Source organism: Euprymna scolopes, chromosome 23 (genome assembly GCF_053919585.1).
Source record: "Euprymna scolopes isolate OS-2025 chromosome 23, ASM5391958v1, whole genome shotgun sequence".
NCBI classification, from domain to species: domain Eukaryota; kingdom Metazoa; phylum Mollusca; class Cephalopoda; order Sepiida; family Sepiolidae; genus Euprymna; species Euprymna scolopes.
Window position 1 is genome coordinate 11,876,140 of NC_136504.1, and position 17,652 is coordinate 11,893,791.

At 36.6% G+C, this 17,652-nt stretch overlaps 1 protein-coding gene across 1 annotated transcript in view; it reads right to left on the reverse strand.

Moving 5' to 3' along the window:
• Positions 1 to 2,870: 2,870 nt before the first annotated feature.
• The window catches only part of LOC145245753 (uncharacterized), a 32,544-nt gene continuing 17,762 nt past the window's right edge, over positions 2,871 to 17,652 (reverse strand). The window contains exon 2 of the mRNA XM_080107352.1: positions 2,871 to 6,031. Coding sequence (XP_079963478.1) covers positions 4,852 to 6,031 — 1,180 coding nt within the window. The 3' untranslated portion in view covers positions 2,871 to 4,851. The remainder of the gene's footprint in view (positions 6,032 to 17,652) is intronic.

The window sequence follows — 17,652 nt, forward strand, 5'->3', positions numbered from 1 at the left end:
CAGCAATTCCTAGTCATTGTATCATGACCCATTTATGTTACTATCACTTGCCAAGGTATATTACTTGGCTTATCTGCACAGTGGAGACATTTCTGGAACAGCTGTTATGTCCGATTCATAAATACAATAAAACAATAGTCATATACCCTTGAGATCAAGGGGTTGATATGTCATCAGCTTGACTGGTGTTGTGTCGACTTCTCGGCATCATTAATTCTCTCCTGAGAATTAATGATTTGGGCAGAGACTTGTTTTGTTGGAATTTGAACACTTGAATAAGTAAATAATGCATATTTTTATAAAAATACATTTTTTTTTGCTTTTACATTTGAAGAAGTATTTTAAGAACTCGAGTGTTGAGATAGTCAAAATGTCTGCCATCAACGATATTGTGCTGCTAACATTTTACAATTTGTCTAACTTCCAACCGAATTTTTCTCATGATGACAAATATAAGAGGGAAACGGAGAGATAATTAAATAGAGAGACATTAATACCTATTTACAAGAAAGGGACAGAAACAAAGTATACAGTCATTGGCAGTATTTTCAGTTTAATATATCTGAAATGATGGGTTCAATAGATTCACTACTTTCAATATTTCGGCTACAACTTTGTGCACACATAGCACTATGTTTTAATTTTACTTGTCTACTCAAAAGGAAAAAGGAGCTTGGGTATAAGGCCTCCAAATGTGGGAAGCTTGGACTCCCCAAAAGGACTCTTTATCATTTTGAAACTCACTCATGCCACCTTATATCAATCTGTTATTGTGTGCCAGCATGAAATGAAAAATTTTTAATTCTGAAAATTAAAGGTACAAAAGAGACCATGTTGTTAGATAGATTGAAGCAGGCTTACTGGAAACTGACACTCAGTAACCCTAACCTCCACCCACACTCAATTTTCTTGAGCTGAGATGGAATATCCGGAGACAAGCAAATCTTACCTTCTGACACGCATCACCATTACATGTTCATTAACCCAAAAAATTATGCAAGATTGTTTATATTTGAATTATATTTTCCAGTTACAATGGACTCTTTTCAATATGCTATTTGTTTCAAGCAAAAGAACAGAAATTTTTCAACATTTCAGACTGAATTCAATATTTATTCACCCTCTTATTGCAATTTACTTAAATTTATCCTCTTATGCTGCTACTATTAATAAAGTATCTCTTGTTTTTATCAACTTTAAGTCTAAGCAGGGGGTAATGTAGCAGTTATATGATTACAATCTATTTTCTTCTGCATTCACATATTCTCACTCACGGAGTGATTAGTACATGGCTTTGTAAGAACATACTTGAATGTTCTCACTTGTGGACTGATATGTTGAGCAATAAGGACACTGTTCGCATAGGAGACAACTTTTGCTTCTGCCCAATCCTCGTTCTCGCCAATTATTAACTGTCTAGTTTGAGATGTCAATGTGATAAGACGTTATCTTTCTCTCCTCATCTCTAGCAATGGTCTTGCTAGACAAAATTAAACTCACGAACTCAATTCTGTTTCTATAGAACAAGTTGGTGGACTAAACTTATTTTATATTCCTGTTTTCATTATTCTTTCCATACCATTCTTTGCGTTGATGAAACTATTTGAATAAAATTGATTTAAATTGTAGAGGAAGAAGTTGGCCCTTTTCGCTGCCAATTACGAGTATACTCGTACCCTGTGCAATGAAAATAAATTGAATAGATTTATAGCTGCCAGCGAATGTGTTACTGACCTTTTCTCCATATCAAACTGGTCAGTAATCTATGCAGCAACTGTCCTACAAAATTGTGATTTGATATCTTTTCTACACCAAATCTACAATAGTGTTATGACTTTTTTTTTTTAACAAAGGAGTCACCACTTATCAAGGTCCAGAGGCCAGTCGAGGATAAGGGTTAATAAATGTACAGTGGTGTAGTAATTGTTAGTAGTGCAAATTTGGTAAATTGGATTACTTAAGGGGAACGGCTCATCAAGAACTTGTTTACGTTGGACTTGAAGACGACCATATTTATAGTCAGCCGGAAATCAGGTAAATGGAAGAGAGTTCCACATGTTATTAAATTTAGTTCAGCTTCTTTTTTTTTTATTGTTCTTGTTGTTGAGCAAGGACTTCTTTAAGAACATCTGCAGAAATTAGACATTTTTATTTATTTTTTTTTAGTTAAAATGTTTGAAACTTGTCGCCAGTTTGCTATGACTTACCATATGAATTAAGTCTTTTATCTGTAACAATCCGATTGTCTGCACGTGGCATTCCATGTTGCTGCTCGACCAACATGACTGCTGGCATGTGGTCTCTTGTTCTCGTGTAAAGATGTGATAACACTCAATCTCAGAATTAAAGCAGGGGAGGCAACTTTGTCTTTACAGAAAAAGAGAGTTATTCTCCCTTTGACCACGTTATGATGCTAACAAATAGTATATCTGGAAATCTGTCTCTCAGTCTTCTTCTTAGCTTTGTATATTACTCTACTTGCTTTTAATCTTTGCCTTCAGACATATATCCATGTTCACTAACTATTTTATCCAATGACTCTTTAATTTCCACTTTTCTTAGATATATTTCTCAATTCCTCATTCCACCACCCTGTTATCCTATGTCTTGGGAACCTTTGAGTCCACTAACAAGCCTGATCTGTTACATTACAATATGCCTTGCTTGGGGTGAAAAAAAAAAAAAAAAAAAAAAAAAAAAAAATTAACTACATGAGCATCGAAGAGTACTCTCCTTTCCTTGAATCGACTGAGTTATATTACACAACCATCTTGAAAAATAGCTTTGATCATCCTGATAGAAATATAAACTGTCTAAAGATATTGTTTTTGCTTTTTGTTTTGATATCATCTGTTGTCAGTAATAAAATGTTAAGGGAAAAATAAAATTTATTTCATATAAAATTACAAAAGTTTTGGGCGGATCAAGTTGAAGTTTACATTTCTTTCTTTTTATTTGGAATGTTAAAAACAAAATATAATCTTGCAAAAAAAAAAAATAAAACTGAATTTGTATTTTACTAAAGCATCGCATATAGCTATGCATGAAAGCATTTTTTCGTACCTTTTCTATACTTTCAAGACAAACTATTAATTATGCGCACAGGTGGCACATTTATTTCCTCATTTCTTTAATTAATCTAAGAAAACATATCTTAGTTAAATTCAACTTCTGAAGCTTGCGTTTCTGAATTTTTGAGATGAGGATTTTGATTATTTAGATTCTTTGGACTATTGTTTTCATCTTGTGTGCGATTTTCACAATGTTTTGATTGATATAACCTCCAACCTTCTTCAGGTGTATCTTGTTGAACTCAGGAATTGTACATGTAGAAAGAAAATAGTTTAAGGCTCCTAAAAATTCATACTAAAATTGTCCGTAAGGGCCCATAACATAGTGGATAAAGGGCTTAGCTGTAAAAGTTACACTCTTCTGGAAGTTGAAGGTCCAATCCTCAGTGCGAGCAACAAATAAAAAATATAATCGCGAATTACTTAGGACCTCTACTTCATGATTTATGAAATGAGAGTATGCTACAATTAAATAAAATTCTGAGTTCGAAATTCATGCAGATTCCCAAGTTCGGCAGAAATATTCTCAACGTTGCAAAAATAACACTTGAGAACAGTAGTCCAAAAATCTAAATAATATGTACAGAAGCTTACCTTAACAACAACCAATAGCTTAACTTTTCTGGGTGCTGTTCCAAAATATTCAAAGAATTTTAAACCAACATTTAAAAATACTTCTGTTTCAATGTTTACCAATGTTGGCAACCTTCACATGGTTCCTTCTGGAAATATCCAATGTCTTTCTAATAAGAAATAAACTAGAAAAATATCAGGGAAACCAATGCCAACAACAGAATCATTTGATTCATACAAAATTAATGAAGGAATCATTTTCAATCCTCTCCTAATATTAAACTGACAATCTATGCATCTCATTCACCGATGTCTCCGAGTGGCTTTTACCCTCGATAAATGATGACTCATTAGTATAAAAGTGTTATGTCATACATGTGAATTTGAAGTAATAGTAGTACTATTACTACTATTACACACATTCATACACTTAAGTGTTTAAAATAGGAGTTACATTATGTTCAGAAAATGTTTATATAAAATATGAATAATGCACATCTCATCTACCAGTAGTAGTAGTAGTAGCAGTAGTAGTTTGTATGGCATAATCACCGTGACACATCAGTTCCTGTTAGATCACCGAAGTTAAGCATTGTTGAGCCTGGTCAGTGCTGAAATGGGTGATCATTTGGGAATACCAGGTTCTATATATGCTCTCCACTTATTTTGGCATAGTTTCCAATCACCTTGGCCTTCTCCTTGCTAAGTAGTGCCGACTCAGGATAGGAGTGGTTAGGAAATCATCCAGAAAAAAGGTCAAAAATCGAAAAATTGGTACATGAGAATCATTGGATTTTTATGTTTGCTGTTTCACGAATGTGCATGCGTGAATAGTTTGCATTACAGATTACTTATGTTAAAAATAAGTAAGTCTGAAAATACTTTTTAAAGACTGAGTCTAGCTGGTCTAATTGTTTTCATACTTGACTCACCGTCTTTAGGTTTTGCTTTTGATCTCAGTTCGAGTAATTATTTTTTTTTACTTACAAAAAAGTGAACAGTTTAGAAAAAACGTTACTCCCATGCACGTCTTAGTTTCTGTATTAATTAAAATATAATATTGATTTGTATTTTATGACCGGCAACGTCGGGCAGCCTGCTAGTAAATTATAAAAATAGATAACATTTTATCAACAAAAATCTTAACTATATCTTTTTTATGCTTTTTGTTTTTTTATCTGAAGATGTTCTATTCTTTCCTTAATCTTCATGAAATTGCTCCGCACGAACCAATTGCAATTTTGTTTTCTTTTACTTCTCCTTGGGAAGAAGAAAAATGTCCGACCTTCGATTCTAGAATGGCTGACAAGCTTCTATAAAGGAAGCTAAATCTAACAAATTCTGGTTCGTCACAATGTCTACCGTCAATTAACTTATTTCGATAATCTGACAATTTATCTGCAGGAATCTGTTGAATCGTGTCTAACAGGTCATCTAAGTGCGTTTGCTGATCGGGGATTTCAGGCTTTAACCTCGGACACACTTTTTCAGGCAACAATTCAGACGGTTCTTTTAATGTGTCATCTTTGTATAGCGACAATATCCCCTGTCGTTTAAGAAAGGCATAATACCATTTATTACCAGGTAGATTATTAGGAAATATTGTTTCTCTTTTTTCATCATTCAGAATTTTTTGCACCTGCTGCAGTAATTGCTGCTTTGGAAATTTGCAACCTTTCCGTATTATCGTCACTAACCATTGTGCTAGTTTATGTTCCTCTTCAGACGTCAGAATGGTTTTACACCTTTTCCCCAGGGGGTACTTTTCGTGGACCTTACTCGATAATGTACTTTTTGGGATACCATAAATCTTTGCTGATTTCTCAAGAGTGCAGGATTTTGTTGGCACATCTCCGGTAGCTGCTTCTATATGTTCCTCTGATGGCGTTGTTTCTGAAGATGCCACGGGTTCCTCAACAGCTCGCAGGAGTGCTGATAACCCTGGTTGGTTTGTAGATAGTTCGGTTTCAGCAACCTGTGACAAGTCTGGTTGATTTTCAATTTCCTGGCGTAGCGACACAATACCTTGTCTTCTTAGAAAGGCATAATACCATTTGTTTCCAGGAAAATTATTACTGAATACAGTTTCTCTTCCTTCATTGTTTAGAATCTTCTGTACTTGTTGAAGCAGTTGCCGTTTCGGGTTTTTACACCCGTTTTGGACCAAAGATATCAACCAGTTTGCCAATTTCCTTTCTTCTTCAAAAGTTAGAATCGTTTTAATCGTCTTCTTTACAGGCTGTTTGCCATTTACTTTGTCGGACAGAGTACTTTTAGGAATGCCAAAAATCTTTGATGCTTTCCCTAAGGTGAACACTTTGGACCCCATGCCTTCAATAGCTGCTGTCATTTTCTGCTGGTCCAGCTTTTTTGTTTGGATGCTCATTCTGAAAAACAAAGAAAAAAAATAAATCAATCGGAGTTGATTAAAAAATTGCTTTCAGAAACCTTTAAGGTCGTATTTGCAATAATAAGAATAAAAAACTAAAAGAATAAAAAGGTAAATAAATGCAATTTTCAAATGCTGTGATACCACATGTTCTCACACTCGACAACAAATGCCAATCTTAATGCTGTGTGCCATAAATTCTTGTCATCTGGCCATATTGTCGTTTCTCACATTGGCTCTTGCTGAGGCGAGGCTATGCATGGGTTTACAAGTATAATAAAATAAAATAAAACAAAACACAAAAATGTGCAAGCTCCAACACATTCTGTAAATATCAGTTGGGCTCCAGATGCATGTGTGACACCATCGTGGGAAAGAAGGCGAAAAGACTAAAGTCCGCATCTTAGTCAACTGCTGAGACTATGTTTGTCAGTCAGCTAATCAATTCATTTCCTCATCTACAGAGTCACAACCTGTCTTCAAAGTGATGTTGCCAAGACTATGCTGGATACGCCACAAGATGAATTCTTGTCCTGGAATCAAGTAAGACCAACCAAAAATGTAGTTAACTGGTCGCTAAGTGAGAGGAAAATTAATATTCCCAACTTCTTTAATAACTCAACGTTTGAGAGATATAAGAGAACAATAATATAAAATTCAAATATTTATGTATTTCATGTAGAGATCAAGTGTTAAGACCCAGGAAGTGGCCCTCGATTTTTGAGAACTTAGACTGAAGTATTCAAGCATGGAGCAAAGTAATAAATTTTATTAACATTGAAAAGATAACCAACATGAATACAGTGAAATTATGACATGGCTGCGGGTCGGGGAAGTGTAACTTGGTTTGATCATGTCATGAGGACTCAGTTTCTTGAAGAGCTATTACGTTCTGGGCATAGCCCAACCAGCTTCCTTGTTGGTATTTATTTGCTTCCCCACAAAAACAAAATGTGACACAAGGTCGTTTTTAAGGTGGGGGAAAACTAGCTCTCCAAAAAGGGGCACTCTGCAAGTAGCCAAAAATAAAAATTGCCTTAATATAGAAGGGTTTCTCCTATATTGACTAAGGACAAATTAACTTAAGTGTAGCATCAGAACAGATACTACACTCTGATCTTAGCTCGGAAGTCAGATTTCCTTTTTCTATTTAAAACAACAACAACAAAAAATAGTTGATAGACAAATCTCTTTCAATTAATGGGTTAATCCCATCTGTAGTCTCGACAGGCCTTTCGTCAGGTTTTCCAGCAAAGTAATTATCTGGGGTGGGACCATCAGTTGAAATAGAAACGCTTGTAATGAGAAGCGAACAGACCATATTTTTTATATAAAAAAATACATAATTTACTAGCGGGAGAGAGGAGGGGGGACGTTTGGCTAAACCCCGGCGTAAAATACGCTTAAATATGATATTTTTATTTGTCCAGATTTTGTATATATTATTATAGAACCGTGATTTCAAAAGTACAAAAACGTATTTGGTGGCCATCAGCTACAATCAAAACTGAAAATGTAGCATTCAAAGCTGGTGACGTTACCACTGTACCAATGTGACACGCATAAAAACTGATTGAAAATAAACTAAGATGAATGTACAAAATGTATAACGATTTTTTTCAATTTTAACCGACAAAAGACCCATAAAAGAATGGTCTGTAAAAAATCCAATCATTTGAGGCCCCTAGCACCACTCCACGACTTTTAGTTTCAGAGGAAATAGAGTTTGAAAATATGGAGACAGACAAATAGCGTTTATATATTTTTACATTTTAGCTCTCGATGAAACACAAAACTCAAAAGTTGGCTGAGCTGGTTTACAAGATCATTACGAACGGAGTAGGTATTTCAACTGTTAAATCTTTCTCATCATAACAAAAACAAGTAAGAGAGAGAGAAGTAGGGAGATGTGGTCCAGAAGAGTTACTAAGGAAAATAGTTAATTTTCTTTCTCTTTGCTGCTATTCTGATTGGAGTGGGTTAAGATCGAATGTCTCAAAAATGGTGTCAATTGGCTCTTCCTTTCTGTGTTATGTATTTACTGCAGCTGGTTGTTTCGAAATGTGTGTTCCAGTCTATAGAATTGTTAAATCTACTTTTTTTCACTGATCCAAGATATATACTCTGACACTGAGTAAAACCACAGTTACCGAGAGAGTAGGCCAGTGAACAGGTAGTGAACAGTAGGCCTAACCATGTAAATGATGAAAAAACACTACACATTTTGATGAAAAACATGGGGAAAAAATTCACATAGAAGAACAAAAAACCAAAACTTTAAATATAATTTCTGTATTAAAAGTAATAGTTATTTAAATATTTCAACATATAATCTTGTGGTGAAAATCCAGATCCCCAACAAGGGGCACTCTGGATAGGAACAAAAATAAAAATTGTGTCAGTCATGAAGGATTTCTCCTCCACCGGCCAAGGATAGAAAAGGTGAATTGTAGCATCAGAACAGATACTACACTGTGATCTTGTCCTGAAGGCCAAGAATTGTTTGTGTTTTAAGTTTCTTTCTTCGTTCCCTATTCAGTTTTATCAGTATTAGATTGTATATTGCTTTAAAATTACGTAATTTCACATAGATAATATTTATATTTTATATTGAAGTTCAGTTTCATTATTAATCGAATTGGGTTTCTTTCTTTTCTTTTTTAACGTTTTAATGCTCTTTTTAAAAATGCCGCCATATAGTATCAACAGTATCAGTTTGACAAATCATACATCAAATCATACATTGCCTGCAGGCATTTTTCAGTTAACAGGTCTTCCATATCTCAGTGGCCATGGTAAAACAACACATTTGGTCTATAAAATATTTTGTCTTTATTTCACACTAATACTCAGCTTTGGATTTAAAGTTATTACTGGTGTTTTGACATCTCTGAAGGCACGTGAGGTGTATGGGAATGTTGACAGTGAAGAAATGTGTCAGGCTTGCTCTCTCTCTCTCTGGCCGACTCCCCGCTTTCTTTATGTGATGATTTACACAAACATTTTTTTTACTATTGGGATTTTGAATATTTCCTATTGTCTATTGTTTCAATCTTTTGACCGATATCCTTTCACATATTTCTGGGTCAAATTATGCATTACATTAGACAATGGTGGGATGTCCCGCATTCCTTACATGAAATGCATGTGCGTATGTGCAAGCCATCAAATGCTGCTCTTCCCGGGTTGCCTGCCAATCCAACATCTGTGTAATGTGTATCTGATGTCATCTGAGTGACGCTTTTATTTTTTTTTTAGTGATATTTATTAGTAGGTTTTGTATTTTGCATGATATCCCCAATATCACCAATCCTTCACAATTTGATTTAAAGGTCTACATTTCTTTTGTAATACCATTCATTAGTTTCGAAATGACATCTCAATTCCATTGCACAAGTTCAGTTATTTTGGTATTTTTATGTTTATACAAAAAACTGAAATGTTAGAAGTTGGTATAGTTCCATAATCTTTGTATTTATAAATTCGATTGCAGCTAAAATGGATATTGGTTTTTGTGCTTTCCTTAACGCTTCAACCGATTTTCGTTTGACCAAAATTTTTATACAACTCTGTGACACTTATTTTCTGTTCACTTTAATTGTTGCTTCACTATTTCTTGACATATTTTCAAATTATATGTTCGAAATGAATACCACAGCTGGCTCTCAATACGCAACACCAGACACAGCTGGCTCTCAATATACTGCACTAGATATAGCTACCAGATGGTTGGCTTGTTTTTGAAGAGATAAGAAGAAACTTTCATAATTGTTGAGTGTAACCTCTCAATCGCCACATGTCTTTTCCTTTTCCTCTCTTTTCTTCCAATCTTTATGTCTATATATACATTTCATTCCATGATATGACAGCTTAGAATACTGACACGGCACATGAGTCGCCTTTTAATGACGGAGCCAAACTATGTTTGGTACCACAAAATATCATTGAGCCATAATCTCAATGTAAACAAAAACAAAAAGATGCATTTATAAATGTTTTGTGTACGACAGTATATTAGCAGATATCTTCCTCTTATTTTCAGCTTTTGTTTTTGTTTTCATTAATGAATGGTATGAAGAAGACGTGGCATATTTCAATGTATTTAACTTAGTGACAAGGTAATAATTTATAACTTCCAAAGCTCAGCATATTGCTGTCCATACAAAACTTTCATTCTCAGTCATTTTTATTTGGCAAATTTGATTTCTTTCATAATCTATGCATATATCTGATTTTCGTAGCAAACAAGACTCAATTTTTCAGTGCTCTGCAAGATTGAATTGGTGCCACTGTTTTTTTTTTCTATCTTCCCTCTTTCTTCCCATTATGATTTTTTTTACCCTTTTGCCTACTCTTCATTCTCTCAGCACTTTTCCTTCTCATCTTACAATCACTTCATCATTGACTTCTCGTTCTTTCTTCTCCTCCTCCTTTTCTCTCTTGAGTATTGTTTTCTATCTCGAAACTTGCAATTCTTCTTCCTCACTACATGTTACATACTCATACTTAAAATTTAAAAGAAGAACTATACCTACAGGGACACTCTAAGTAGGGAATGGAGGAAGAGGAATACAGGGAGAGAATTCCAAAGTCTAAAGTCTAGCAGCCTGAAAGCTGAAACTTTCAGAGTAGAAGGTTCTTCGGCACCAGGGAAACTTTACAGTGAATTGGGGGATTTTGTTGCTTTTTTTTTTTTTTTTTTTTTTTTTTTTTTACACGGTGGTCACCACTTATCAAGGCCCGGAAGCCACTCAGGGATAAGGGTTATTGCAAGTACAGTACGTTAGTGTGGAGATTTGATGAAGTGTTTACTTAAGGGGGTGGTTCATTAGGAATTTGTTAACGTTGGACTTGAAGACATCCAAGTTGTAGTCAGGTGGGAAGCAGGCAGACGGAACAGAGTTCCACAGGCGTGCAGTTCTAAGAAAGAAGCTTTGTTCAGGGAATCCACGTTTTGATTTAGGCACAGATAAAGAGTGGGGGAAATTTTTCACAGTGGATTCAGCTAGACGGGTGTTTTTCGTGAAAGATTGGCAAAGGGGGACCAGAGATTAGAGTTCAGATGAACACCTGCCATGGAAATAACGATAAAACAAGGATAGGCTCGCAACGTCTCTTCTGTGGGAGAGAGGTTGCAGGGTAGAGAAAAGGGCATCCCCCACTAAGCCACGAAGTCTATTTTGTACTCTGTCAAGGTAGGATAGGCTGTTTTTAGCAGCTCCTGCCCAGATATGGCAGCAGTATTCCATCCTTGGACGTACTTGGCTTTTATATAGATAGAGAATTGCATCAGTAGTGAGATATCTTCTGGAGCGGTAGAAGGATCCCACCATCTTTCCAGCGACCTTGGCAACAGACTTGATGCACGTGTTCCATTTCAGATCAGGAGTAAAGGTCAAACCCAGAAGCTTGTCAAAACACGGGGCTTCTCCCAGACGAGATCCATCCATCCCAATTGATGCCAGATGGGGATCAGAGTGTTGATGATGTAAGGATAGGAGTTTGGTTTTGGATGCATTAAAGGTAACCAGCCACGTCTTCCCCCACTGAACCACGCGCTCGAGATCAGAGAACTTTGTCATTTACAGCCTTTGATGTGTTGCCGTAGATGGTTGTGTCATCAGCATAGATGTCAACGAATGATTTAAGTATGTGTTCAGGGAGGTCATTGATGTAAATCAGGAAGAGAGTTGGGCCCAGGATTGACCCTTGAGAGACTCCAGCATTAATACTGTAGGCCTCTGATTTTTGTCCATCGACCACTACTCTTATGAGCCTATCAGAGAGAAATGATTTAATGATTGAGAAAACACTTCCAGTTATACCATAGCTGGAAATCTTGTAAAGTAGACCCTTATGCCATACCTTGTTGAAGGCCTTTGATATGTCAAGAGCAATTGCCCTAGAAAGGAAGCTTTTGTCAAGAGATTCACTAATCCTGTGAGATATAACCGCTAGCACATCTGCGGTAGATCTTGCAGAACGGAAACCATATTGTGTGTCACTAAGAAGGTTGTTTCTGTTGAGGTGGTTGACTATTTCTCTATTTAATATGGATTCCAGCAACTTACTCATAACACACAGGAGACTTATTGGTCTGTACTGAGAGGGAGATGACTTATCACCTGAATTCTTAAATACAGGGCAAACTGATGAGGTTTTCTAGGGAGTCGGAAAGCACTTCTCCTTAAGCAGCGCTTAAACAGTTTCGTAAGTATGGGAGCAAGTTCTGGTTGAAGCTTTTTTAACACTATAATTGGGATGCCGTCAGGGCCAGTTGCTTTACTGGAATCAAGGTTCTTGATTAGCTTGGCAACCTCATGCACGGATATTTGTATATTACCTAGCGTGTTCTGTGTTATAGGAGGAAATATGGGAAGTTGATGGCCTTCGTCACACAGGGCAGAATTAGCTGCAAAGTTCTTTGCAAATAGTTTGGCCTTGTCTGATGCTGACGAGATGACCTCTGGTCCATTGATAATGGTTGGGATAGAACGCACACTTCTGTTCAGGATCCTATTTGTTATTTGCCAAAACTGGTGGGAACCAAGCCGCTGATCAGCTACTTTGGATTTAACAGACTGGGCATATAGCTCTCTTGCATTTTTTATTACTCTTTTACAGTGGTTGCTGGCAGTCCTGAAAGCAGCTTTAGTCTCAGTGTATCTATTACATTGGTAATTATGGAAAAAGTGATTTCTGTGCGCGATAGCAGCAGCACATTCTGGGGAGAACCATGGCTGGCTGTTAGGTTTTTGTTGGAATTTTTTAGATGGTATGAATTGGTCTATGCCTACAATTAACCATTGGTATACAGTACGGTGGAGGGGTACGTCTGGGGACTATTACATTTTGTTTTTATCTTAACTGATACGACGGAGTGGTCGGAGGATCCTAGAGGAGAATGAACGGAACATGAACATAGCTCAGGGGAAGTTGAGAGAAAAAAATCTAGGAGGCTTGCATATTGACCGGGTGTATCGGGCACACGGGTGGGTTCGCGAACAATCTGAGTGAGGTCATAAGTAATGGAAAAATCATGACAAAACCTCCCCTCATCGTCTGTCTTATTTGAATGGGTCAGCCATTCCACGTTATGGACGTTGAAGTCACCACAGATGTGAATGTTAGCCGAGGGATGTGCAGACAGGATGTGGTCTATTTTCTCAGATATGCTCTTAAAGATAGTAACTCCGCTGTTGTGGGGCCGATAGAGGGCAAATATAAATGCAGTGGTGTTAGCAAGTGCAACCCCGAAGCACATATAGGGTAAATTAGGATCTTCTCTAGAGATATCCCTGCCACACGGGAAGCCATCTTTAATGTAGGCACATATTCCATGCCCATGGCGATCTTGGGGGTCAGATTTAGCTGTTAAGTTAGAGTATCCGTTAATTATGAACTCATCTAGGGAAGTGGTCGGCCCTATTCCAGTTTCGCTTAGAAATAATATGTTTGGTTTCGTCTCCTGTAATTGGGTTTCAACCCCTGGAAGGTTGGAACATAGACCCCTGATGTCGGAGAAGGAAACCTGGTAGTAGGGGTCTACGTTGGAAGATGGGGTTCTAGGTTTATTCGAGTTTTTTTCTGGAGATATTTCATGTTGAGGTTTTGGGATTTGTGGAACAGGTCGGCATACTTGGTTAGAGCAGTACAGAGAGGGAAAGTAAGAGAGAAAAAGAAAGGAAATTTTTTTTTTGTAGCACATGAAAAGGTAAAGCCGTAACAATTACCCACTAGTATGGCATGCTTGTTGGGGGTATTTATGTTGAGGGGGCACCAGTGCTATGAGTTCATCAAAACACATTCCATTAAAATATTTATAAAACAAGCACAGGGATAAACCACTGCAACGATGGGACAGAGGTTAAAACTTGGTCGACAGTGTGGACCTATTAGATTGGATAGTTTTTTTTATATCTTCTTCAATAGAAAGAGACTTGTGATTGATGCAGCAGATATATGTGGCAACAATATTTCCATGTATGGTTGAATGGTGGTTAAAACGACACTGTCAGGTGTCTGTAATTTTCTAGCATCATAGAGGTAGCCCACCTTTTTTGCAGCAGCCTTGGCAATGTCTAAGTATTCTTCCAATTCTTGTTACCTATGAATTTTAGGTCAAGGAGTTAGAATGCAATAACTCTCAGTTAAAGTGTTATTATTCATGGCAATTAGTTCTTTCTAATTGTTAAAGAAAGAAGCTTTGTCTTAGTAGCATTAAATGTTATCTATTTACGTCCCCATTCCACGTCACATGACAGATTCAACAGAACTCTAATCCCCAACCAATAAAAACATTTAACGATTTCATTGTAATTTTTATTTTACCCTCAAGATGCCCAACTAACAGTCTTTCCTGTGCCATTCACAATATAGTGGCTGGATAAACTTTCAGTCACTACTATCTGCCCACATGCTGCACAATCTTCTGAGATGGCCTAGTATGGAAGTTTCTCCCCTTCAAGATAGCTGCGTGGCTAGTCCTTCTTTCCTTTATCTACTTTCAATTGCTCTAACAGGAATTGTCAACTAGAGTCGGCTAACTACTCTTTGATGAATCCAATCCTTGTCATCAGTTGTGTCTGTAACAAAATGTATTACATAATGTATAATAGCCCCTAAGGAGTAACCATAGTTATCCCGGAAAATCTGTTCAGGCAAACATTTACTTTCATCATGACTAATGTTTGTGCAAAATTTCAAAAAAATTCAAGGAATGGTTATTGAGAAAACTGAACAAACGAACGTATGAACAAGAGTGAATTACTAGATCCAATCCCTCTTTTGTCAGGGGACCAAAAAAAATAAAAATTCAAAAAGGAACATAGAAAACACTATCATGGGAAATTCTGAACGTCTTATGTCAAGGGCGTGTCCGTCAGTTGATGTGGCCTCATCTCTATTTGTTCCGAGTCACAATGTGCCTTTTATTGTGTCCAATGGGAAACTGTCACAAACTTAAGGTTGTCCGTAAATTGCCTCTAATTGTAGTACATTGTTGTAAAACTCATTGCCATACCAAAAATTGACTGTAAACTAACTCTAAATATGAGGTGTCTTAAATTAGTTTCCAGACTATATGTATAGGCACTTTTATAAATAGTACACACATAAAACTCTCGTCCCCTTTAAAGTAATCTCCTCCGGCTACAATGCACTTATCACAGGTCACCAGAACATCAAGAACTGCGGGATCTGAATTGATCAGCTCGACCATCTTTCTTTCTGATATTCTGAGCACCCTTGAGACAAACTTTGTGCAAATCTTCTGCATCTTCAGTTCCTCGCGAATATTTGTGTGTACAGTTCCCACACTGACATCAAACTATGCACTTATTGTCTCTATAGACACAACGGTCCTTATCCATAAAATTCTTTATTTGGCCAATCAACTCTGGTGTTCTAACTTTCTTACTTCTCCCACACTTCATCATCCCTCACAGACTCCCTGCCTTCCTTGAATCTCTTATGCCACTCAAAAACTGAGTCTTGATTTATGCAAGATGGTCCAAAAGCAGTCTGAAGTATACCATACGTTTCTGTGCCATTTTTGCCAAGTTTAAAACAAAATTTTATTGCATATTGTTCTTCTAAAGTGTCCTCACATCCAGATTGAATTTTATATTCACCAACTGTGACAATCAAGCTTTAGTAGGGTGTATTCCAATTCCTGCTGTAGCTGCTCATTTGAACCTGAAATCATAAAAATTGGTCAGTCATGTTATAAGATGCATAGCAATAACACTGAATTTTCAAGCGTTTACGACAATTTTCAATGTCTGTACAAAAAAGTCTAGAAACTTATTGAAAGAACCTCATATATTGACATCTTTTTTCTCCAGTTACTGTCATACCTTGATTAACAATACTATCTCAACTGCCTTTTGCATGCCTTGATGAACAACTTTGTATAGCATCAGAAAATATCATCGCGTCGTAATCTTGATATAAACAAATGTTTGAATGCATATTAGTAGACACTTTTCCCTTTTGTTCGACATTCTCTTATTTTTTCATTGAGAAAAAGTGTTTGTGAGTTCAGATCGGACAAGATATTTCTTTGCTTTTAACCTTTGTCAACAATCTCTCCAGCATTTCTATGCAGTAGTACTTACCACTTCCGATGCTTTGGTTCTGCTACAGCAAACAATTTCTGAAAACTCCATTTCAAAACAGTAAAAGAGCCACATGTCTGTAGCAATCATATTTATAATTGGCATACTGATTTGTTTTCACTTATTTCCTCAACATTTTGTCAGATTTGATTTAAATTGGTTTCTCTATATTTAACTAGCCTGGATGCCCGGCATTGCATGGGTGTTAGGAGGTGTGTGTTTAGCAAAAAAAAAAAAAAAGTAGTAGTAGGCAGGCACACTCGAACCTGTGAATGTGGAAAGAAGTGTTAAAAAAAAAACATGGTAGTAGCGTAGAATCAAAACAACAGTAGCCAGGGTAAAAAAAGTGTTTAAAAAAACAAAAAAATAAACAAAAATAAAAAAATAAAGTGGTAGTAGGTAAGCTTGAACTCGTGCCGTGAAGGCGAAAAAGAAGATGAAAGAAAATCTGATGTCTTAGCCGATGTCTCCATGATGTAACCGGAAGTCAAAAACATTCAAATTACCAAAGTCAATCCAACGGTGACGATGACTTGCTAAAATGTCGGCAAAAAAAAAAAAAAAAAAAAAAAAAAAAAAAATCAGCCCTTCCTTGTACAAAATGTCCGAGTTTAGGATGAAGAAAATGTTTTGGGCCTATTTTTTGATATTTGTCGTCCGAAGGTTAGTGTTTAAAACGATACTGATTTGGTCAGGTTCCATCACCTCTGTCGAAAGTTTTTGCAAGACATACAAACATACATACATACATTTAAGCAGACAGGTGAGATTTATATTATAGACTAGCGGGGGTACCCGGCATTGCCCGGGTGTTTAAAGGTATGTGTGCTTTTGAGTAAATCAAAACAAAAGAATAATAAAAAAACGTTGCCCGGGTGTTTGTGTCGGTAGGGGGAGGGGGGTAAAAAAAGTTTTAGTAGGTAAGTAAGAAGGATCGAACCCAAAGCCTTGAGGCAAAGTTGGAAAATAAAGTGTGAAAAGAAACATGCGACGTTAACCGCTCGGCCAGCAAGAAATAGTAACGGAAACATGTTTGAATTTATTCAAGTATTAAGAATTGGCAGGTGCCCGCACTTAATGACTTCATGAGATCAAGTTAACTTTCACTGCGGAGCAGTTTTTTTATTTACTGCGGGGCAGTTTTTTTTTATTTATTGCAGGGCAGTTTTTGAGGGGGTTTTTTTTCCCCAAGATGTTGGGGGGAAACCAGCTCCCCATAAAAGGGGATTGTCCAAATTGAATAGCAATTGTCTGATGTAAGGAGAAACTCCACATTGATCAAAGCTAATTGCTTTTGGACGTTCCCGGCAATTGCGCCGGGAACGATGCCGCCAGCTTCAAATTAGTTTCGTTTTTTTTATAAATTGTTGATTTCAGGGTGAAAAAATTAACGTTTTTGGTCAATTTTTCAGGCGAAGGATGGAGCTTCAATATGATACCAAGTTTGTTAATTCGAATTGTTTTTAGCGGACACACAAACACACATACATACATTTTCGCT